The sequence below is a fragment of the Tarenaya hassleriana genome, unplaced genomic scaffold (genome assembly GCF_000463585.1).
Source record: "Tarenaya hassleriana unplaced genomic scaffold, ASM46358v1 Cleome10, whole genome shotgun sequence".
Classification (NCBI taxonomy): domain Eukaryota; kingdom Viridiplantae; phylum Streptophyta; class Magnoliopsida; order Brassicales; family Cleomaceae; genus Tarenaya; species Tarenaya hassleriana.
The window spans coordinates 1,642,420-1,664,505 of record NW_010960188.1 but is presented as its reverse complement, the minus strand read 5'-3'; the positions used below and the strand labels follow the sequence as shown (position 1 = coordinate 1,664,505).

The following is a 22,086-nucleotide window of genomic DNA, read 5'->3' as shown; positions in this document are numbered from 1 at the left end:
TGATATTTTATATATTTTACTTTTAGTTATGGGTTAAAACATAGAATTTAAATAATTACCATACATACACAAATACACACACATACACACATACAAACATACATTTATACATACAGGCATACATACATACATGCATTAGATACATAGTCTGTAGTCTGTCTGAAGAATGAATTCATATAAATATATTTTTGTAAAACCGACAAAGCAGAAAACAATCTGTAATAACATGAGAAAGACAAAATACAAATCATCCATTGGTTATGAAGCTCTTTTTTTTATAAAAAAAATTTGTTCTTTCCTAATTGGGAGAGAGGAAATGAAGGCGAGCAAGTGTATACTCTTTGCCACCAATCCACACACCAGTCTGCGACCACTGTACGTCTTCCCAGTCCAAGCTCTCCTCTATCACCTGCATTCATTCATTCATCCATTCATTCATTCATTCATTCACCAAGTTGTCTAAAAGCCATGAAAATGAGGACCCTTTTTGCTTTCTAGCTTATATGGTTCTTTACCAAGTTATGGGAGGAGGACATGATATTGTCAAGAAAAAGCGGAATTTAACGAGAGGAGGAGTTTACTTGGATATGGTCGGGAGGGAGTGGAACCCCGATAGAACGCATGACCTTCTGAGGGAGCGGCTTCTTGCAACGTGACCAGCGGAATACATCCACTAAAACGTTATCCGAATCTGTTTTCTCCCCGTTTGGCATATGAGCGTGATGATTCTTATCTGTCTCAGCTTCATGGGAGGAGTGTGATGCTTGTACAGCTTTCATGCTCTTCTCTCCAGCAAAACACAGCTCATACCTTTTCTCCCATATAATAAATTATACAGAAAAACTCAGAGAGTTTCAATCTATATATAAACGTTTCCAGGAACGATGTAAGTGCAGCTATCGATCGATCGGGACAGTAGTTACCTGCATGAATGTGTTTCCAAGTACAAAACTTCTCCCTTCTTCAAGCGTGCCGATGTGAAGAGGGGCTTTTTTAGACCCTTATCAGCTACCATGCTGATACTGTACTTAATCCTGCATTGAACCACATATATACATATATATATATATGTATATACATGAGCCCCTAGACCATATTTTAAGGAAATATGAACGAAAGGGCAAAAATAATTGCATAGAGGTTTCGAGGGGTACCAAGGTTCATTGCAGAGATTGTACTGTATGGTAACTTCTCGTACGAATCTTTGTTGCCGCAAAGCGTTCTAAACGAGTGTAAACAAAAGATCAGCAGTTGCCAAATATAGATGAAAATGTGAACCCTCCTTATAAATAAAGAGAAATTTCATTCAACAATTCAGTGATTATAAAAAAATTTTACCGAAGCTGCAGCTCTGGTAGTCATAGATCTCTCGACAGCCATAGGAGCAAGTGTAGGCTCAACTGTAGAAGAGTGTGTAAGGCATGGTTCGAGTTCAATAGTTCCACCTTCTTTCTGCAATTGGAAGGCGTAGAAATAAGAAGGCATTAGAAAAAGAACTGTTTCGTGGCTCCATAATAATTTAGCACAAAATGGCTTGGCCTACTCGATATTATGTAGTTGGAAGAAGATAACTGGAAAACAACGGAAAGAGAAGAAAAAACGGGGAGTAAAATCACCTTCACAACATAGCACCTCTCAACCCTGTAACTGCATCCGATCCCAGCTCCCCACGCTCGGGAACGGACATTATTCCTCAGCTTGGATGTATAGCCTAAGAAATGTCGCAAACATATCAAAAGCTGGATAAAGCTTTTCATAGTAAATAGAAAGAAGCTATACGTATCAAGTGCTCAACAGTTCTGATAGGTAACTCAAGTTCCACAAATTCAAGATCCGAGACAACCTCTGTCTTCCAAATCTTCAGACAAACCCACCTGTCCCGTCAAATATGGGTGGACAATTGGATCTAAAGACCTAACACCATTTATTCTCTTGAAACAACAAAGAAAAAACTTCTCCTATCGGGTTTTTTTTATTGCTATTGGGTTTTGGATGTTCCTACCCGAGTCTATCATGTTCTTGCCCATGTGCCATTTCAGATGGTGACAAGCAAAGCAAACAAAATATAAACAGAAGAAAGACAGTGTACAAAAGAGAGGAAGGGGTTAAAATCCAGACAGGTCTTAACGAGAACTTACAATCTTGTGAAGGTAAAACCCTGATAGTAGCACGCAATTCTTGAATTGCCGGTGGAGGAGGAGAAGCTGTGGGTCGGCAGTAACCTGTATGCATGAGAACTAGTAGACAAATACCATGCATCAGCTCAGATGACACAAGTAAAAGGTATTTAACTGAAAAAGAAAAAGATTATTCTCAGCACATACCAGCAACAAGATCTGAATCATCTGTGTATATATCTGTTCCCCATAGTTGGCCACCTCTCACCTGCATACGAATCGATCCAAAAATCTCAGCAGATAATAGGTAAAAGACAAGAGATCAACCATCCTATAGCTATCGCGTTTGCTACCAGATGCCACAGAGAAATGGTTGTGTTCATTGTTGTTCTAATTCTAAAGCACGTGTTTCAATAAGAAAAAACAAAAAATCTGGAAAACATGTTAGATTACAACTTCACAAAGCAAGCAAGAAACAGGAACAAGAGAGCTAGATTGAGAGAACAAAGAGAAAGTCGATGTATCTCAATCTTACTTGGCGATTGGTAGCAGTAACATGATCAGCTGGAATCCGAACTTCAAGAATGGGACCATTATTTGCGAAATCCCCACTTTTATCAGGATGGGATGATTCGTATTCCTTCCATAGCTTAATCAATTCTTGCATGCATTCTCCAACTTTGTAAGTAACAGTCGGCACTTCTGATTTGCCTGCATCACCAGTACAACAAAAATTCGACAAGTGTATTCAAGATGAAAACACGTATTTCACGATAGCCTCACCAACTATGAAACTGTTGACTCGATCCAACGAGAAACCACGGAGCAGGTATTGTCAAGAAAGACACAACACATGCTGGCCTAACCCGGTTTTCCCATATTAAATTCGTGTTCAGGATCAACTGATTTCTCATTCCTTTCCTTCAACATCCTTGAATTCTTGTTCATAATCAACATGATAATGTGGAAAGAAGGAAATGCGGCCTAAGGACAGACCGACCAAGGATCTAAAATGACAACAGACAAACCTAAGATAAGGTTACAGATGGTTATCAAGAAATGAATATCAACTGAGATATTATTGAATCAAAGCAAATGATCAAAAACCATTTCCAGATATTTATTTCGATTTCGGTTCTCCAGCCAATAGAAAGATCCCTGCTCGATTATAACAAGAGAGGAGTGTCTACCTAGAGATCTGCAAAAAAAAAAAGAAGACATAATGAAACACGATGTGAGCATGCGTTTAAAAGCCAAAGAAGCAAAAACGATAATGATCCATATTAAAAAGGGAAACAAGAAAGGACTCAAACCAAGAGACTACATAGTGTATTCGGAAATAGAAAACGGGGAGATCTAATCTTCTTTGACAGAAACGAAAATAAGACGAGGGCAACAATTCAACGATAGAAGATCATTTTACCTGATCATTTTACCAAACACCAGCCGATCTTAAGAGTCTATATCAAATCATACGACGAATTCTGAGTGGGAAGGAAGCCCTAATTATAACTATGGAAAGGCCTTCACCTTTCAGATGCAAATCAGTAAGTAGGATATAATTCACATGCCTTTCACAAGGTGCACGTTTTTCCAAAATAAAAATGTTTCATCTTATTGAGTTAATTCATAACATATACCAAACAAGTGAGAAATAGGTAACCAAATGATAGACCTATACAAATCAAACATTCGAGACGGAAGAAGTTTTTGAACCAATGATTGCGGGCCATTCGCCATGGAGAACCATGGGCCGTTTGAACAACTGATTATGGGTCATTCGCTACGGTCATGGACCGAGGCACAACCATGGGCTTCTAGCAACATTTTTGAAGAACTCAAAAAGATTTTAGTTTGATTCACTTATTTAAATCAAGATTTTATTCATTATTTTAAAGCTTTATGATATGTTAGGCTTTCCAGTTTGTGCATAATTGGTTTTCATTAATATTTCCTTTTAAGGTTATCTTCTATGAAAAGAGGCATATAAAAGAATAAAAGTGTCCCAAAAGTTTCTGAAGAAAATATTGGAGATTTTACAACCCTTCCAGAAAAAACTTTGGAGATTCAGCACGTCTCAAAGTACCAGCACCCTTAGCTAGGGGAAGGGCTTCACTTCCCAGTTCCCAGTTATGTCATTAGACAAGCAAACCTTTGCCATTACAAGCTACCCATTTAAGACTTCCAACATAAGCAAATGCTTTCTAAAATGAAGCAAATGTATTCTAAAATCAAGATTAATGAAACTGATACTATCATATTTACCTCAAGTGAACATATTAAGGTGAGATTCAAACTTGTCATGGATGAATCATATATTTGGGGAAAGAGATCACCAAAAAACATGGCATCTCATTAACTTTCGACAAGCAAGGAATTGACACCGATCAAATACATTATTCAGCAATTTATGTAACTTCCATAAGAAACATATCTTTTCATGGATCACCAAACAAAAACTGAACCGATAAGGAGTAAAGCCTCAAAAGTTTAGCAGGATATTCTCCTCTTAGCATCAACACCTTTAACTTAAATGCTGGACCAAAAGCAGTGTATTTGGAGCACCATGGATACAACTAAAAACCAATCATTATACGAAGCTAAAAAGCACAGATAATTCTTTTATCAGCGCCTAGATACGTCCTGTGCATGAAATGTGTAAACCTACCTTGCCAAACATCTTCTAACTATCCAATGTATACCAAATCAAACAATTTTAGAAGGCTCCAGTTTCAGAGTTAAGCAAACAGGTTCAATCAAGGACGTGCATATCTCTCTAAATGGTACACATAATTTCAGGAAGCCAGTGGGAAGCATATCATTGGAGGATATATAAAATGACTGAACAGGAAAACTAAGACAAGGAAACGCACCCTTCATTGTCCTGAGCCCGTGAACGGAAACGATCACGATTAGTCATTTGTGGGCTGCCTCTTGGCCGAAGCATCCTCTTTCGCTGCTGGACTCCATTATTAAGGACATCCTTGTCTTTCTCTGTTGCTCCTTCACCATCCACCAATCCCTCTTCGGATTCTTTTTCATTGATTCTGCTACGCTTTTCAGCTCTCTCTCCTTCTTCAACACTGTCTCTCTCCCTCCTTTTGTCCTTTGACTCTCTTTCGGCACCACCTTTCCAGTTATCTGCATCTTTTGGCTTCTTCTGTTCAGACGTCATATTTTCCTGTTCTGGAAGTTTCACTGATGCTTCTCCCAACTCTTTATCATTCTGTGTGCCTTCTCTCTCAGCATTACTCCATGCCTCTCTTTTGATGTGATCTTTCTCTCTCTCTTTTAATCTATCCCGGTCCTTCTGCTCCATCTTCTCCCGTTCCCATCTATCTGCTTCTCTATCTTCTCTTCCAATTTCTTTGGTCTCACCTGTGACACCACCAATCTGCAAGGATCCTCTGCCATCATTTCTTTCCTTATCCCGTTCTCCCCATTCTCGGTGCTTCAACTCTTTGCGTTTCTTCTCCTTGTCTTTAAATCTATCATCGATTTTTGCATCAACTTTATTCTCTCCAACAGTCTCATGTCCTTCTAAACAAGCTCCCTCCTCAGGTCCTGAGAATTCTTTACCCCCAATCTCACTTGGGCCTTGCAGGGTTCCACGAGATGCAATCCATGGGTCGATATTTCCACCGGAGCCTTCACCAAATCTTTTCCCTCTGTGGTAATCCTTCTGATCTTTCCATGCCAAATGACCGTGTCCCTCCTTTTCCATCTTAAACTCAGCCTTCTGGTCATTACAATTTTCCTTATCAAATTTCGTATCTCTACCATAGCAGCTGCCATTATTGTTGCCTCCATTATCACCGGCTCTGCTCTCAAACTTCACATCCCTTTCTCCCTTACCACTATGATGATCCCTTTTCGCCTCACCATACACCTCTCTCGCTTCACTCCTGTTCTCCCGGTTCTCAACCCTAATCTCCCTCCCATCCTTATTCTCTTTTGGCTCCAACACAGGGACATGAGTCATATGGGTATCATTCGAAATCGACGACGGCAGTACCTTGTACACCGAATGCAGAGGGGAGCGCCTCTCGGTATCTCTAGACTCAGCCCTCTGAACCTTGGCTGGTCTAGAATCCAGCTCGTAAGGTCCATGTGGGTGAGAATGCGAGAGAGTGTGAGGATGAGGAAGGGGGTGAGGTTGCGGTGGCTGCAGATGGGTTTGGTGGTGATGATGCTGCAGATGAACCTGAGCCGCCGGAGGAGCCAACGGAGGCGGCGGCGGCGGTGTCAGCTTTGGGTAAGAACCTGAATCTTCGTGAGGGAATTTGGAAGAAGAAGAAGAATGAGGGACACCCTCTTCATGAGATCTCTTGGGAACACCACTCATTGCTAAAACAGAAACTGACAAAAACCCTCGAACCAGCAAGAATCTCACTTAATCCACTCTGAATTCACTTCCTCAGCAAGACAAAATCGCAACCGATTTCCCAAATTCTTACACCTGAAAACAACCGGAAAACCTAGAGAAACTCAGGAACTGCCAACAAGACAAAGATCGAAAACCTAAAAAAAGCCAGCGAAAGATAGGGGCTTTAACCGATTGAAGCAAAGCCCAGAGAAGCACATTCGACAAGTTTCAGATGGGATTTCCTGAGAAGATTATATGGTTCGGGCGATAGTCGAGTTTCCTCCGTAACAGCCAACGCTTCTTTATACGCAAGACTTGCCGTGTGGGTTTTTTTACCCAAATAACCCACTTCCCTCGCATCTATTTGAACTGTAGACCACCGAAAAAACAACTTCGTTATTACGACCTAAATATAATTACAATTGATTCTAAAAAAGTGGCAAAAAATTATCTGTCTTATTTTTATTTTTAGTTGTATATCAGTTATATGTTAGTCGTAATAAAGTCGCAAAAAATAAAACGAAAAGGGTATTTCAGACTTTTCCCACCGAAAAGTGGGTTAAAATTGAAATTTTTTTTTTTAAGTGGGGTACACTAAAATAGATACGATTCAAATGGGTTATTTGGTTGATTTTACCTTGCCGTGTCCTTCCCCCTTTTCCTTCCTTCCTTGTAGACATTATTTTCCCGTTGTTTCCTTTTTTTTTTCGGTCACCGTTTTCACACATCTGGGTTCTCACGTGACCTGAACGTGCCTCCTTTTCTTTTTTATCATTCTTAGCCCCCAATGTTAAGAAATTTATCACATGATCCACGAATTTATATTTCTTGCATTTAACGCCCTCCCCTGACAACATCTGTGTCTGTATAATTTTCTGTCGCGAAAAGCACTCCAGAGTCCCAGACCAAACCTTCTTCGCGACCAAGATTTAACCATGCGAAAAAGGGTCAACTTTGCATTTATATTTCGGTGGTTATATACATCGGTTCAGATTGATGGTTGTCCATAGTCATCATATGCTCTCTCCTCGTGTCGGATGAAAACACACACACGCACACGCACATTGGTCGATTATTATCCACTGTGTTTGAGTGTAAATGTCAAACAAACCCCAAGATTGAAATTAAAAAAAACGCCCACAATTTCAACAACTCGCATGCCTTGATGATTCTACAGCAAAATGTACAAAATGTGATTCAGGGCTTTGTGAAGGTCGGTCGGATCTTTAGTGTTCATAGATCGTGTCGGAGAGAGGACAGGACAGGAAGGGGCACGGGAACTGTTTTACAACTTTCCTGGTGCATTATCAGAGCCGAACTATGGGACAGAGAATAGAATGGACTGAACTGAACTGACCGGTTGAAACAACTGCACAAGTGTTTCACGAGAGAGATGTAACGTGTCTAAAACTCGGTGTCGAAACAAGCCACAAAGATCTTCGAGACCATTGCCCTGGCGAAAGGGATGTAACTCAAACTGTACCTGCAGTTTCAACAACAGAAAGGTCATCACTCCGGTAATAGATTAAGGCCGATACTCCCTAATTTAGGCTTGAAACGGAGTTAGAATTGCAACCGTGCGTAAGCAGGATTTGGATTTCATGGACCATAAGTCTGATGATAAGTTTAAGTTAAACTGTTTAACCCACTAACATATTGCCCAAATTTTAACCCTAATTGGATATTAAATTGGTTTCAGCATACCAAATCAGGCCGCTAAACTCCAGAATGATAGCTAACAGTGTCAGGAGCTTGTTACGAACCTGTGCAAAAGTGAAACAATTGATTATACCAAGTCTAACAAGACACTTTCGCTGCCTCTAGATTTGACAAAACTGTTTCTGTGATTCCAGAAAGTTGAAGCAAAGCAAGAAAGAAAGGGCTTCACTTACATAGAGAGCACAAAATAATGCGACAATGATACTTGCAAGATACAACGCGGTCGCATAGATGCGAGCTGGGTCAAGCATCATCGACACCTGCCGCTGAGGACCTATAAGGAATGCTGTGCTGCCATACAAAAGGACATGAAACTTGAAGTCCAGAATAAGCAAAAGAAAAAAAGACTGGACATACAACTATTGAAACTAAATTGAGTGTTTAGACCAGGATGGTGACTCTCACCCGGGTCACCCCTATGGTTAAAACATCCTTCATTGAATTATGAGGCGATTGATTTTTTTCGATTCTTCAAACAAATTACTGAATTCTGACCAGATCTACAGAACTGGTGTTTCACATGGATATATTTCATTCAAGTCATTCCCTTCCCATTCGAAAAAGCATTATGAGAAGCGACATCACATGCGTGTTAAAACACGTAAATAGTCGAAAATTTACAGTCAAATGATGTTCTGAAATTTCGTTGAGAAGTTAATTGAGAAATAATAGAGATGTTATTAACAGGCATACTTCATCATTTCTTGGAAATTCTGAAACATTAAAGTGATTAAACACCGCCAGTCAATTACTTAATTGCCTAGGAGATGGACATACTCGAATAAACTCCACTATGTGTCTCTGTATGAGTAAATGCAGGCTTCACTTGTTTGTTTACAAAAATGAAATACTGACCTCCCGAGTGCCATCAAATTTCCCAAAGTGAATGTGATACCAAACTTGATGGGGTTGAAGAATACAAGCATTGACTGCATCGTGAAAAAAAGAAGATAAAGATGGTTATAAAGCTTGATGGGATTGAAGAAAACTTGATAGCTGGTATTTGAAAATTCTGGGCTACTAATCCAGATAATGCCACCACTGAAATGATGGTTAATTAAGTAAAAACAGAGTACTATTTTCAGTTCCACTTACCAAGAGTGTACATGTCAAGCCTGCTGACAAGCAAATTGCAAAGCCATAGAATCTCTGTTCCGTATACAAAGGGGCAGGAAGTTAATCAAATATATTCGATAAGATCATAGTAAACAAGATAACACGATGATCCGATAAATCAACCTAGCATACGAAATTTAGACATGTCATCAAGCCTCATTTCAACCATTAAGCAAATGAGCCGGTCGTACAATTTCCACCCCTTTCAGCCACAAGACAATAAGCATATGACAGGAAATTTCATCTCGGTGCATCAAATTAAGCCCAGACAAATCCAAGGATTATATGTTCCTGGGTAATTTATGGACAGAGCTTCAAACAGCAAAACTCTCCATAGTATAGTATCGCCAGAAGAATAGATCACACATACTTCTGAGAATTCAATCACCATTTCTTGTCTAAATCACATTTCCCCCTGGGTTTTTTTCTTCTTTCTGAAAACCATGTATACTAAGTTAGAAATCCTGGAAATATGGCATGCTACATGTCACCGAACAGCAAAATCGACCAAATGTTCTTCTACATCAGCACCTAAACTCATCAATAGATTTATAACGTACAAGTCAATATAGAGTACAATCCTGAATGATCAAATCACAGATACGACTGCGGATATGAGATCGAGCTACGAAACCTCGTAGATGGAGCGAAATCCGAAGAACAGTCAAATGCGAACACAGAAAACCGATTTGATCGAAGAGACGAACAAACAGCGGGTAAGGAATAACCTGTTTGGTAGTTAAGGAGCAATTCCGATTGAGGTCTTCCATAAATGAGAATGTGCTTTCCTCCTCGGGAACCGGTTGCTCTTCATCGACCTCCATGCCCACCAACATCTTCACCTTCTCGAACGCCTGGTTCATCTTATCCATCTTTTCTGAAACTACACTCTATCTCTTCCTGCCTCTTGAACCGTAATTTTGTAGTTAATTTTCCCAGGAAACAAACAGCCTGCTCCGATCTCGGGCTTCTTCGTCTCCACTAGTGAGAGCAGAGCGGCAGTCTGAAGATCTCTTCAAAATTACGCCATTGTCAATCCCCGGAGTGAAATTGAAGCGAGATTTCTTCCACGGAGGAGAATAATGGTCATGCTTTTGGGCCTCGTTCGCTGTAAACACCTTGGGCCCAACAGTACAATTTCCGAGCCCAATCGCTTTATATTTTTAATCAAATACCCAAAAATAATATATAATCGAATTTGAATAATATATAATATATTATATAATCTAGGGGTGGGCGTTTCGGGAAACAGTTCGAGTTCGGGATGTAATAGATCAGTTCGGTTCTTTCGGTTTTACAAAAATAGGTATCAATCGGGTTTTTTATTGTATTCGGTTCGGTTCGATTTTGGTATCGGTTCGGTTCGGTTCGATTCCGGGTTTTATTAAAAAAATGTTAGATTTTCTTTAAAAATATTCAGTTTTTCGGGATTTTTAAAGTTCGATTCGGTTCCGGAAAAATTCGGTTCTCTAAAACTGGTATCATTCAGGAAATAACAACGGTTTCGGATCGGAAAAAATACCGTTTTAACGGTTCGATTTGGTCCGGTTCCGAAGAATCGAACCGAAACGCCCAGCCCTAATATAATCATATAATTTTTTCAAAACTAATGAAAATTGCTCACCTCGAATTTCATACTAAAATCTTCTATAAAAAAAAATAAGTATTATATTATACACGGGAAACATACCTCATTAAATTCCCTGACCGCACAGAAATACAGTTATGAAAATAATAACAATTATAATATAAAATTTAGCGCCATCACTATCACACTCACGACGCCGAGAAACCAATTTTTGAGTGAAGTAAGAACGAGCAACAGCTCGAGCCTGAGAAAAAAAAAATGTCTGTTTTAAGGTTATCGGTTCTGTCTCGCTTCACAATGTCGTCGTCACTGTTGATTGTTGTTGTTTCTTGGGCTGCGCTTGGAGTTAACGGCGATGTCGCCGGAGATGGGACGTCTCCGGCGCTTTTTCCGGCGATGTTCGTGTTCGGAGACTCGTTGGTGGACAACGGCAACAATAATTACTTGAACTCCCTCGCGCGGTCCAATTATTTCCCTTACGGCATCGATTTCAACGGAGGCCCCACGGGGAGATTCTCTAATGGCAAAACCTTCGTCGATTTCATAGGTATATGCATATTATGTATCTATACACACAACGCATGGATGCATGCATCAGCATGACCTCCATGATCTCTCTATCGTCTCTGTCACTTGAACATGCTAATTAAGAGAAGAGCTATTCTCAAAATTAACATGCATGCATAGTAATAGTAGTTGACCATCACACACACGCGCGCACACACATATATATGTATATCGTCATGCATGTGTAAATGATGATACAAAGTTTTGAATCTATTAGTCTTATGTTTTTGTTTGGGTGAAGGGGAGTTGTTGGGTCTGCCTCCAATACCGGCGTACATGGAAACCCTAAACGGCGGAGCCAGCATTCTCCGGGGAGTGAACTACGCCTCTGCCGCCGGAGGAATCCTCGAAGAAACTGGCCGTCATTTGGTATGATGGATCACAAATCACATACCGGATCGATATTGTTATAGTAAATCTTGAATATGTATGTGTGTGTGTATATATATATATATAATGGTTGTTAATATCTAATAATAATAATAATAATGCAAGGGGGGTGGGGAAATGCATGCAGGGAGAGAGAATGAGCATGGGGCGTCAAGTGATGAACTTTGGGAGGACATTAATGGAGCTGAGGAGCACAATGACAGAGGAAGAGGCATTGAATGAGTATTTAGCAAAGTCATTGGTCGTGGTGTCTTTAGGCAACAACGACTACATCAACAATTACCTGAAACCTTCCCTCTACCTCACCAGCTCCATTTACGACCCCACTGCTTTCGCCGACATCCTCCTCTCAAATTTCACCAATCATCTCCTCGTAATAATTAAAAAAAGATCAAATCTTTCCATCTTGGATCGAAAGTATTCATCGTTTTATCCAGATGGGTGTTATAAAAATCGCGTTTTTTGCTACTGGGAATTGCTGCAGGAGTTGAAAGGGAAGGGCTTTCGGAAGTTCGTGGTCGGAGCGGTGGGGCCGTTGGGGTGCATACCGGATCAGCTCGCCGCCGGTAAGGCTCCGCCGGGAGAATGCGTATCGGAGGTCAACGACATGGCGGAGCTCTTCAATCTCCGGCTGAGATCCCTCGTGGATCGCCTCAACAACGACGACGAGACCTCTCCCCGCCCCGTCTTCGTATACGGCAACACATACGGCGCCTTCGTCGACATCCTCAGCCACCCTCTCGCATACGGTCGGTCCCTTCTCTTGCGCACATACGTATAATTCGTACGTCGTGTATATGCATGTATATATGCATGTAAATGTTATACGGATGTTGTTGGGGCAGGATTCGATGTGACGGACACAGGGTGTTGTGGCGTGGGGAGGAACAGGGGGGAGATTACATGTCTGCCGCTGGAGGTGCCATGTGCAATGAGAGAACGACACGTGTTCTGGGACGCATTTCACCCGACAGAAGCCTTCAATATGATCATCGCCCTTAGAGCCTTCAACGGCTCACAGTCCGATTGCTACCCTTTCAACCTCTCTCGCTTGTCTCTCCTCTGAATTCTCAATTCCATATTTACCACTCTCAATAATAATAACCGAACCGAACCGAATCAATTTGAAATTTATATAAAAACCGAATGGTTATAGTTTTTCTATAACCAAACCGAAATAACCGAAGCGAAGATGGAAATGGTCACCTCTGTTCTACATATCATGAGAAAATAATATCCTTTTTTATTTAAACTAGGTGAAAGACCCGCGCGATGCGCGGGTTATTCTTTATTATATTTCGATTATATTTTAAAATATGTTGGTATATAATTTAAAATTTTTAAATAAATAATTTATTTAATATAGGAGAAAACTATATCTGTAATATAAAATTGTTGTAAAATCATCAATATTCATTATATGGTTCAGATATGTGTCTTTGTCTACGATGTATATGTTTGATATCTTTTTTATAAAATTTGTTAATATAAATATTAAAAATGATATTAATTATTTGTTAACGGACAAAGAGTGTATTGGTTAACGGACGCTAAAAAACATATTGCTAAACTTAATTAAAACATTGAATTTTTATATTTAATATTAAATGGAGAACAATTTCTTGATGACGACATGACTCGTAAATTTAATCATTTTATTGTGATCAAAACTCTAACCATATATATCATAAAAAAAATTCAATTTTAAACTCCACAGATATATGTTTTATTTTCTTTTGTATTTTCATGAAACTCATAATTTTTTTGTTTGACAATACTGGCAAGTAATTATATAAACATATCCATAATTTTTTCTTTGCAATATTACAAATAATATCATCAACCTTTTCAACAAAAATATTTTTTGTAAAATAATACGAAATTTATTATTCGTTAACTTGTTTATATTTGTGTTTTACAATCTTAAATCACTAAAAAGAAACATATCTTATAGTCAATGATTGGATTCCAACCTAACTAAATCCTCACTAATCAAATGTTTTCATAATTACCGACGGTTCCATCAATTTCAATTGTTTATGTGTTCGTTATATATATATATATATATATATACACCATTCTTTTCAATTTATTTTTTCGCCATCAATTATAATATATGCAAATCTTTTACAAACAATATTTTAACAATACAATGGTATACTTTGTCTTATTCCACGACAACGCATAATTCATCTAATTTGAATTTTGCGATTTGAACGAACTTCAAATAATACTTTTGGGTACTTGTGTAATTTCATTAAAAAATAACGCAAAAATAAAATGAGAAAAGAGTCGATAATTACCTTGTATTTTAATACAAATTTATTCGTGAATTTTTTTATATATAACAAAAAAAATTGAAAATTAAAAATTGTGAAAAAAAGATATTGTCATTTATAATGTTTTAACTCCACCTAATTTTGGAATTTATATTGATCACCAAAATGATTCTTGGTTATATATTTTGTTCTCGAATTTGAACACAAACCAATAGTGTATCTCAAGAAACGACATGAATATCATTTGCGCTAAAAAACATTAAAACATATAGTATCAAAAGTCAAATGTAAAACTCATTGAAGCCGTCTTTGGCACGTTTGTAGTACTTTACACATTCTCGAATTTCTTCTTAGATTCTTTGACACTTCTTCTATACCTAAACTCAACCATTTTTCCGATCATTCATCAAGAATCCATATAAGATATATACCACCATGTACATAAATATATATGTATATATGTGTGTCTAGAAACCCACTCACCAAGAACACACACACACATATATATATATATAAAGACATGTATATGTATAAACATATGAGTTCCTAGATAAATATCGTGAGTAATAGTTACAACAGTTTGAAAATGAAAATAATAATCCTCATATAAGACTAACATACATACATATATACATTATACATGTATGTATATATACAAGTGTGTTTATATATATGTAGTTTTGAGTAGTAACAAAATAAATACGGAGATTTATTCCCATATAAGAGAGGCTAAAAAACAGAATTTCTAAAAGTTTAGTCCATCTCCAAATTTATCTTCAAGAGAGTCAAAGTCTACGGCGGAAGCCACCGGATTATTCCTTCTCCACAATCGGAGACTTTGGAAATATTACCGGAATCCTCCAACTTCACATCTGTCTCCACTTCTCTAGCCATGACTACCACGACGTAGTTTTTTGGTATTTGGTTTGAATCCCCCAACATATATATATATATATATATATACATGTAATATATGTTTAATTTGAATTTTATTACATCCAAATTGTTTCTATTTTTTTGTCATTTTATTTTTAATTTTTATTTATCATTTAATAATTTATTAGCTACATAAATTTGATCAATGAATAGGAAAAAAACGTCTACTCTACACACGCATATATACATTACATATAATACAATAATGGTTGTAATAAAACAAGAAATAAATAGTAAAAGGAGTGGAGTTAAATGTATCTCCATTTTTTTTTGGGTTAACTACCTTTATATTTTAAAGGTAACGTAATGGAAAATGAGGGACTTTTCATTGGTTTATAAATAAAAGATAAAATCTTATAGTTAAATAATAAAAACAAATATAAATAAATGTTGGGAAAATCATTAATTAGTCCACTAATAAAATGAAAATATCATTACCCTATCTCATATCTTAGGTGGTATTTTGTTCAATTTTCCTTTGTTATAATTAAAAATTATAATTTCATATTTCATTAAATAACAAAATAAAATCAACATAATATTATAATAATATATTTGGAGTATATACAGAAATTTAATTTTTCTTTAAAATTTAAATGCAATTTAATTTTTCTTTAAAATTTAAATGTTTATATTTAATGAATAAAATATTTAAAAAATAAACCAAAACGTATGGTGCCCAACTCCAACGTCGTATCCATTACCTGTATTCATTAGTCCTTAATAACCACATTAATTATTTATTTTTTTCTAAATACTTTTCCTTGGTGTATTTTTGTTTTGTTATAGTCTATATAAACCCATCGATGGCTTCTTCATCGTGGTCACACACCCAAAAAGCCGAACCGACGCAGAAGCCTCCGCCATGGAATTTGACGAGAAGAGGAAGAATAAGCTCACTGGAAAAAGCAATTGATGGAAAAAAATCACTTTTTTCTTCCAACATGTATATATATATATATGTGTGTAGCAATTGACTATATGTTTTATTATAGAGAAAATCTATATATTATAGACCCATGATATATTTGTATCTTCATATTGCGTTATCTCTCTTCTTGCTTTCGCTCATCATCCACCTCTCCATCTCCTTTCATCCTCATAATCTTCGCGGGCCTCTCTCATTCTCTCTCCTCATCTCCCATGGCCGTCTCTCGGACCGTGAAGCCAAAATCATACGACAGCGATAGTTCATGTACTACCGCGACGCTGCACTTATTCAACTAAATTAACCAATGCTGAAAATTCCACTGAAATACAAATATTATGGTTAAATCACATATGTACTCTTACATATATATGTATATATACAGCCAAACATATTCAGACATATACACATGATGCGCTACATACTCTATTCATTGATTGACATGAAAATCAAGTCTTTTGAGTATGAAATGCACCGAAAAATGAAACGATCGAAACTACGAACGCAACAGAAACCGAAATTTAAGATGTAAACCTTTCAAATTGAGAGGGATTTGAACACGATGGACGCATGGGCTTCTCCAGTAAGAATATACCATCATCTTCTCCTTCATCCCTGTGCCCACCTTTCGGTAACGGAGACGCAAACGCAGAACGCTTGTTGTGATCGCTCCATAGATGACCGAACCTGCTGCTGCTGTTGTTCTCGCTCGTGTCGTGGAAAGCAAGAAGAGAGATAACGCAATATGAAGATACAAATATATCATGGGTCTATAATATATAGATTTTCTCTATAATAAAACATATAGTCAATTGCTACACACATATATATATATATACATGTTGGAAGAAAAAAGTGATTTTTTTCCATCAATTGCTTTTTCCAGTGAGCTTATTCTTCCTCTTCTCGTCAAATTCCATGGCGGAGGCTTCTGCGTCGGTTCGGCTTTTTGGGTGTGTGACCACGATGAAGAAGCCATCGATGGGTTTATATAGACTATAACAAAACAAAAATACACCAAGGAAAAGTATTTAGAAAAAAATAAATAATTAATGTGGTTATTAAGGACTAATGAATACAGGTAATGGATACGACGTTGGAGTTGGGCACCATACGTTTTGGTTTATTTTTTAAATATTTTATTCATTAAATATAAGCATTTAAATTTTAAAGAAAAATTAAATTTCTGTATATACTCCAAATATATTATTATAATATTATGTTGATTTTATTTTGTTATTTAATGAAATATGAAATTATAATTTTTAATTATAACAAAGGAAAATTGAACAAAATACCACCTAAGATATGAGATAGGGTAATGATATTTTCATTTTATTAGTGGACTAATTAATGATTTTCCCAACATTTATTTATATTTGTTTTTATTATTTAACTATAAGATTTTATCTTTTATTTATAAACCAATGAAAAGTCCCTCATTTTCCATTACGTTACCTTTAAAATATAAAGGTAGTTAACCCAAAAAAAAATGGAGATACATTTAACTCCACTCCTTTTACTATTTATTTCTTGTTTTATTACAACCATTATTGTATTATATGTAATGTATATATGCGTGTGTAGAGTAGACGTTTTTTTCCTATTCATTGATCAAATTTATGTAGCTAATAAATTATTAAATGATAAATAAAAATTAAAAATAAAATGACACATAGATGATGAGTTGGATCCTAGGTGTCCTCACCATATTCCTCCAAATCCAACTTTTATATATATAAGATTTGATTTTCTTTTACAACAGAATTGTCAATTCGAAGGTGTCAAGAACGTGGCTCGTGAAAACCCTTTTAAGGAGTTTTTGCCAAAAGGGACACAAAGAGACTATTACTACAAATTTTCATATATTCGGTGGCACCAATAATTAGATGGTATTGGTAGCATTTCAAACTTACCCAAATTTATTTATTTGATTGCTTTGTACATTAAAAGTAAATTGTTATTTTATGGGTAAAAAATTAAATGACAAATTTTATCGATTAGATATAAGTTTTCTAAAGTTAAATTAACGGTTTCACATCTAATATATGAAAATAATCTAAAAATCACATAAACTATTTTTTTTTGGAGTGAACATTATTTTTAATAAAAGGATTCTATATCAAATATGAATAAAATGATATTGTTCAAAATTATATAATAATAAAATTCAAACCTACTTAGATAAAAAAAAAATTAGTTGGTTATGCTTTTTTAAAATCAACCAAAAGAATTGATATAGTAAATATTATTTTAATAAAAATGGTTTCTAAATGAAATCTAAATAAAAGAATAATCCAGTTTGTAGTGAGCGAGTGGTTGAATTGGGTGTGTTCTTTAGACTCTAGGTCACAAGTTCGATTCTAATTGTTGAAGAGTAAAGGGATAATTTCTCGGTTGGGAGGGTGCTGCTCTATGGGCCTCTGACACTCTGTCGCCGCATCCCTAAAAACTGCTTCCAGATTTAGGTGAATTTGGGTCGATGGTCCAGATGAACCTCCTGTTACAAAAAATAATAATTAGAGTTAAAATATATATATCTAATTTTGGTATTATTATAATTAATTTACATTTTAGAATTGATAAAAAGAAAAAAAGAGGTAAAAGAAAAAAGAGAGATAAAATCAGATTGAATAAAGATTGGAGTCCGGACGTGGGGAAAGGGCTATTTGTATTGTAGTCTCCCTCCTTTCTCTTCCTCTTCGCCCTTTTTTTCTTCCCTCAGTACTACGCAGAGCTCACGCGTTCGGCGCTCTCTCTCGGCCTGAACCATCCAACCTACCTCAGCGGCGCGTGGCTACAATCGCCGCCGTGTTCTTCGGTAAAGTCTGTTCCTTTTTTTCCGGCTTCGATCTCTACTCGTAAGTTGTAACTGTCCTTCGTGCTTGATTCCTTCTGATCCCTGGGGTTCTCGTTAAGTTTGTAAGTGTATGCCAACGTCTTTTCGATTTTAACTGTCTTTGCTTTTTCTTGGCGAGAGATGTTCACTGGTGTTTGCGATTATTCTTCGAGTTTCTTGGGTTGGTTGTTGTCGATTTCATTTTTATGGTTGCTTATGTTGCTCAAATGGTTGGTTTGTTTTGTGGGTTTTGGACGTGATTGGTTGAAGTTGTCTGCTCCTCGTTTCGACCTATCAGTTTGCCCTAGATTCGGGCTTGTGTTAGTGAAACGTGAAGAAACAGTACAGATGTTAGGTTTGTGTGCGTGCGATGTTTGGTGTGCGCTCCCTCTTTCTTTCTCTTGTCGGTATATGTTTTATCAAATGCCATGAATCGCGATTAGTGGTTTGGTTGAGTGGTGTAGTGGCATCTGTAATCAGTGAAAGATCAATGTCGAAATGAGAATACTGACAAGTGTTTCTATGAACATCCATGCGCGTGTGTTGGTTGAACGTTGTACATTTCAAAGTGACTGTTGCTTATCCGGAGGAATTGATTCTCTGCAGGTCTTAGAAATGAGTCTTAGGTCCGGTTCGAGGTCTTCCAAGGGAAAGAACATTTCCGAGGGTTCCAACCCAGATGTGGACCAGTTGTCTCACGGTGTAGCCGGGACAAAGTTGGTCCCTTCGCAAGATGATGGTGGTGAATGGGAGGTCATTGGGAAGAAGAACAAAAACAAATCTGGAAACACTGGTGGGAAATCTTGGGCTCCTCAAAGTTCGAACTCTAGGACTTGGGGTAACCCAGGAAGGGGAAGTAGTGGTAATGTACCGAGGGGTAATGCCAATGCCTGGGGCGTACAAGCCACTGATCCGAGGGTTTCTGCTGGTCGAGGGAATCCTCGTAACCAAAACATGAACAGGGGTTATGACAACAGCTATGGGGCTCCGCAACCCGCAATTCGGCCTCCTCTGGAGAAAGGTTGGAATTGGCAGTCAAGACCGGGGGCTGCTTTGTTCAGAGAGACTCAGCAGGAGCAGGAAAAGAGAGAGGCTGATGAACCAGAAAATTTTGGTGGCACTGATGAAGAGGATGATTATGGGTCTGACGCTCTGGATGATTCCGATGAAGATCTCCTGAGTGATGACTATGATTCAGATGATAGTCAAAAGAGCCATGGAACACGGAAGAAGAACAAATGGTTCAAAAAGTTTTTCGAGAGCTTAGATAGCTTGTCTATCGAGCAGATTAACGAACCTCAGAGACAATGGCACTGTCCAGCATGCCAGAACGGCCCTGGTTCTATCGACTGGTATTGCCTTCAGCCCCTTATAACCCATGCAAGAACAAAGGGAGCTAGGCGAGTTAAGCTGCATAGGGAATTGGCAGAAATCTTAGACGAGGAGCTGCGGAGGAGGGGAGCTTCAGTCATCCCAGCTGGTGAAGTTTACGGCCAGTGGAAGGGATTGGGAGAAGAGGAAAAGGATCATGAAATAGTGTGGCCTCCGATGGTCATGATAATGAATACTAGACTTGACAAAGATGATAACGATAAGGTGATGAGAATACTTCCCCTCTTAAGAAGTATGCTCGTTCATTTGTTTTATTTAATTTTTGTCCAGTTCTGCTGTGTTCTCAAGTGAGAATTTCATTTGTTTAAGCATGTTACTCATAGATATCTGTTTTTGACATAAACTTTCAGTGGGTTGGCATGGGAAACGCAGAGCTACTCGAGTATTTCAGCAATTATCCTGCTAATAGGGCACGACATTCATACGGTCCACAAGGCCATCGGGGCATGAGTGTTCTCATATTCGAGGGCAGTGCCACTGGGTACCTCGAGGCTGAGCGCCTTGCCAGGGATCTAGCTGAACAAGGCCTGGATAGAAATGCCTGGGACCGTAGACGTAATTTGCTTTATGCTGGCAAACGACAGTTATATGGGTTCCTGGCTTCAAAGGAAGATCTAGATATCTTCAATCAGCATTCACAAGGTTCTTCACCTTTCACGGATTTTGTATATCATTCAGTTCTCTCTCTCTCTCTCTTCTATTGTATGTTTTGACTTGCTTGTATGATTGATTGTCCCTTAGGCAAAACGGCGCTGAAATTCGAGATGAGATCGTACAGGGAGATGGTGGTGAAGGAGCTGAGGCAAATATCTGAGGACAATCAGCAGCTGAACTGGCTTAAGAACAAGCTCACTAGACAGAGCAATCATGCAAAGGTGCTGGAGGAATCTCTTGAAATAATGAGTGCGAAGCTGCGGAAAACAACAGAGGAGAATCGGATTGTGAGGCAGAGAACGAAGATGCAGCACGAGCAGAACAGGCAAGAGGTAAAAATTTCTACTCATCATCATCATCATCATCAGTTCCACCAGTTTTACTAAAAAAAATGCAAACTTTTGGTTTTGGATTTAACCTTTAAAAAACATATGGGGTAGATGGATTCACAAGACAAGTTCTTCAAAGAGCAAATCCAAATGATACATGAAGCAAGAGACGAACAAGAGGAGAACTTTGAGATGCTGCAGCAGCAGGAACGTGCCAAGGTCAAGGAGCAGAATGCTAATTCTTCGAGCAACGATGATTATCGAAGAAGGTATTGAAATCGAAATCGAAATCAAATCTTTATCTTCCAGTGACTATTTTTTTTTCCCTAACGGATCCCTTGCAAAATTCTCAAAAGGGCGGAGGAGATATCGAGTTTCATAGAGTTCCAAGAGAAAGAGATGGATGAGTTCGTGAGGGAGAGGGAGAAGCTGATAGAAGAGCACGAGAAGAAGATGGCCGAGATGAGGCAGAGGCATTACGAGGAAGAGCTCGAACTCGAGAGAGAGTTCGATGACTCTCTTAATCTCTTGATGGATAAGTACTCCCCTCACTCCCCTTGATGAGATTGGCCAGCCAATAAAACACAAGAGTTAAAAAAAAGGTTACATGTTTTTTACTTGAGAAACATGAACTCTTTCTGGTCCGAATTTGAGCTGCTTTTTTTTTGGGGGGAGCGTTCTGAGAGAGAGTTTCTTCTGGTCTTAATCTCTCCATGTTGATGATGGATGACGACCCGCTTTTCTCTTTGGGGGCTGTAACGATCATGACATGATCGACAGTTTTCTTGATTCATTAACTTGCAGTCATGTCCTTTATAATAAATATTGAACTTGATACATAAAATAGTCACATCGTCATGGTAACA

The 22,086-nt window shown here is 37.9% G+C and overlaps 4 protein-coding genes across 6 annotated transcripts; 2 read left to right on the top strand and 2 right to left on the bottom strand.

Moving 5' to 3' along the window:
* Nucleotides 1–156: 156 nt before the first annotated feature.
* LOC104800528 (zinc finger CCCH domain-containing protein 13) lies at nucleotides 157–6,811 on the bottom strand. 2 transcript variants are annotated; one of them, XM_010523352.1, is made up of 12 exons: nucleotides 6,673–6,811; nucleotides 4,991–6,576; nucleotides 3,308–3,315; nucleotides 2,653–2,828; nucleotides 2,325–2,385; nucleotides 2,139–2,237; nucleotides 1,617–1,711; nucleotides 1,339–1,452; nucleotides 1,155–1,222; nucleotides 924–1,034; nucleotides 582–810; nucleotides 157–409 (listed from the first exon to the last, which is right to left on the bottom strand). In XM_010523352.1, the coding sequence occupies exons 2-12, from the start codon at nucleotides 6,460–6,462 to the stop codon at nucleotides 299–301; spliced, it is 2,544 nt and encodes an 847-aa protein (XP_010521654.1). In that variant the 5' UTR covers nucleotides 6,463–6,576; nucleotides 6,673–6,811; the 3' UTR covers nucleotides 157–298. The 2 variants fall into 2 exon arrangements, with proteins under 2 accessions (XP_010521654.1, XP_019056837.1); XM_019201292.1 differs by having other exon boundaries at nucleotides 4,991–6,811.
* Nucleotides 6,812–7,514: 703 nt separating this feature from the next.
* LOC104800518 (vesicle transport protein SFT2B) lies at nucleotides 7,515–10,372 on the bottom strand. Its single transcript, XM_010523340.1, has 6 exons — nucleotides 10,047–10,372; nucleotides 9,298–9,351; nucleotides 9,058–9,131; nucleotides 8,376–8,493; nucleotides 8,188–8,246; nucleotides 7,515–7,966 (listed from the first exon to the last, which is right to left on the bottom strand). The coding sequence occupies exons 1-6, from the start codon at nucleotides 10,188–10,190 to the stop codon at nucleotides 7,888–7,890; spliced, it is 528 nt and encodes a 175-aa protein (XP_010521642.1). The 5' UTR covers nucleotides 10,191–10,372; the 3' UTR covers nucleotides 7,515–7,887.
* A 760-nt stretch (nucleotides 10,373–11,132) lies between these two features.
* On the top strand, nucleotides 11,133–12,956 carry LOC104800511 (GDSL esterase/lipase At5g08460). The gene is made up of 5 exons (XM_010523332.1): nucleotides 11,133–11,453; nucleotides 11,715–11,842; nucleotides 11,991–12,236; nucleotides 12,348–12,612; nucleotides 12,709–12,956. The coding sequence occupies exons 1-5, from the start codon at nucleotides 11,165–11,167 to the stop codon at nucleotides 12,927–12,929; spliced, it is 1,149 nt and encodes a 382-aa protein (XP_010521634.1). The 5' UTR covers nucleotides 11,133–11,164; the 3' UTR covers nucleotides 12,930–12,956.
* Nucleotides 12,957–18,699: 5,743 nt separating this feature from the next.
* LOC104800496 (protein SUPPRESSOR OF GENE SILENCING 3) lies at nucleotides 18,700–22,059 on the top strand. 2 transcript variants are annotated; one of them, XM_010523320.1, is made up of 6 exons: nucleotides 18,700–18,867; nucleotides 19,452–20,441; nucleotides 20,588–20,879; nucleotides 20,979–21,223; nucleotides 21,332–21,489; nucleotides 21,577–22,059. In XM_010523320.1, the coding sequence occupies exons 2-6, from the start codon at nucleotides 19,461–19,463 to the stop codon at nucleotides 21,779–21,781; spliced, it is 1,881 nt and encodes a 626-aa protein (XP_010521622.1). In that variant the 5' UTR covers nucleotides 18,700–18,867; nucleotides 19,452–19,460; the 3' UTR covers nucleotides 21,782–22,059. The 2 variants fall into 2 exon arrangements, with proteins under 2 accessions (XP_010521622.1, XP_010521614.1); XM_010523312.2 differs by having other exon boundaries at nucleotides 18,701–18,827.
* The last annotated feature ends 27 nt before the right edge of the window (nucleotides 22,060–22,086 follow it).

Excerpts from the sequence above, each read along its gene's own strand:
- LOC104800528 (XM_019201292.1), bottom strand. The coding sequence starts at position 6,462 with ATGAGTGGTGTTCCCAAGAGATCTCATGAAGAGGGTGTCCCTCATTCT. Across the intron at positions 1,035-1,154 it reads AATCTCTGCAATGAACCTTG|GATTAAGTACAGTATCAGCA; the intron begins GTACCCCTCGAA and ends GGTTCAATGCAG. Across the intron at positions 410-581 it reads TCCCTCCCGACCATATCCAA|GTGATAGAGGAGAGCTTGGA; the intron begins GTAAACTCCTCC and ends GAATGAATGCAG.
- LOC104800496 (XM_010523320.1), top strand. The coding sequence starts at position 19,461 with ATGAGTCTTAGGTCCGGTTCGAGGTCTTCCAAGGGAAAGAACATTTCC. Across the intron at positions 20,442-20,587 it reads ACAAAGATGATAACGATAAG|TGGGTTGGCATGGGAAACGC; the intron begins GTGATGAGAATA and ends ATAAACTTTCAG. Across the intron at positions 20,880-20,978 it reads CTTCAATCAGCATTCACAAG|GCAAAACGGCGCTGAAATTC; the intron begins GTTCTTCACCTT and ends ATTGTCCCTTAG.
- LOC104800518 (XM_010523340.1), bottom strand. The coding sequence starts at position 10,190 with ATGGATAAGATGAACCAGGCGTTCGAGAAGGTGAAGATGTTGGTGGGC. Across the intron at positions 8,247-8,375 it reads CATTATTTTGTGCTCTCTAT|GTTCGTAACAAGCTCCTGAC; the intron begins GTAAGTGAAGCC and ends ACTTTTGCACAG. Across the intron at positions 7,967-8,187 it reads GAGTTTAGCGGCCTGATTTG|GTACAGTTTGAGTTACATCC; the intron begins GTATGCTGAAAC and ends TTGAAACTGCAG.
- LOC104800511 (XM_010523332.1), top strand. The coding sequence starts at position 11,165 with ATGTCTGTTTTAAGGTTATCGGTTCTGTCTCGCTTCACAATGTCGTCG. Across the intron at positions 11,843-11,990 it reads AAGAAACTGGCCGTCATTTG|GGAGAGAGAATGAGCATGGG; the intron begins GTATGATGGATC and ends AAATGCATGCAG. Across the intron at positions 12,237-12,347 it reads ATTTCACCAATCATCTCCTC|GAGTTGAAAGGGAAGGGCTT; the intron begins GTAATAATTAAA and ends GAATTGCTGCAG.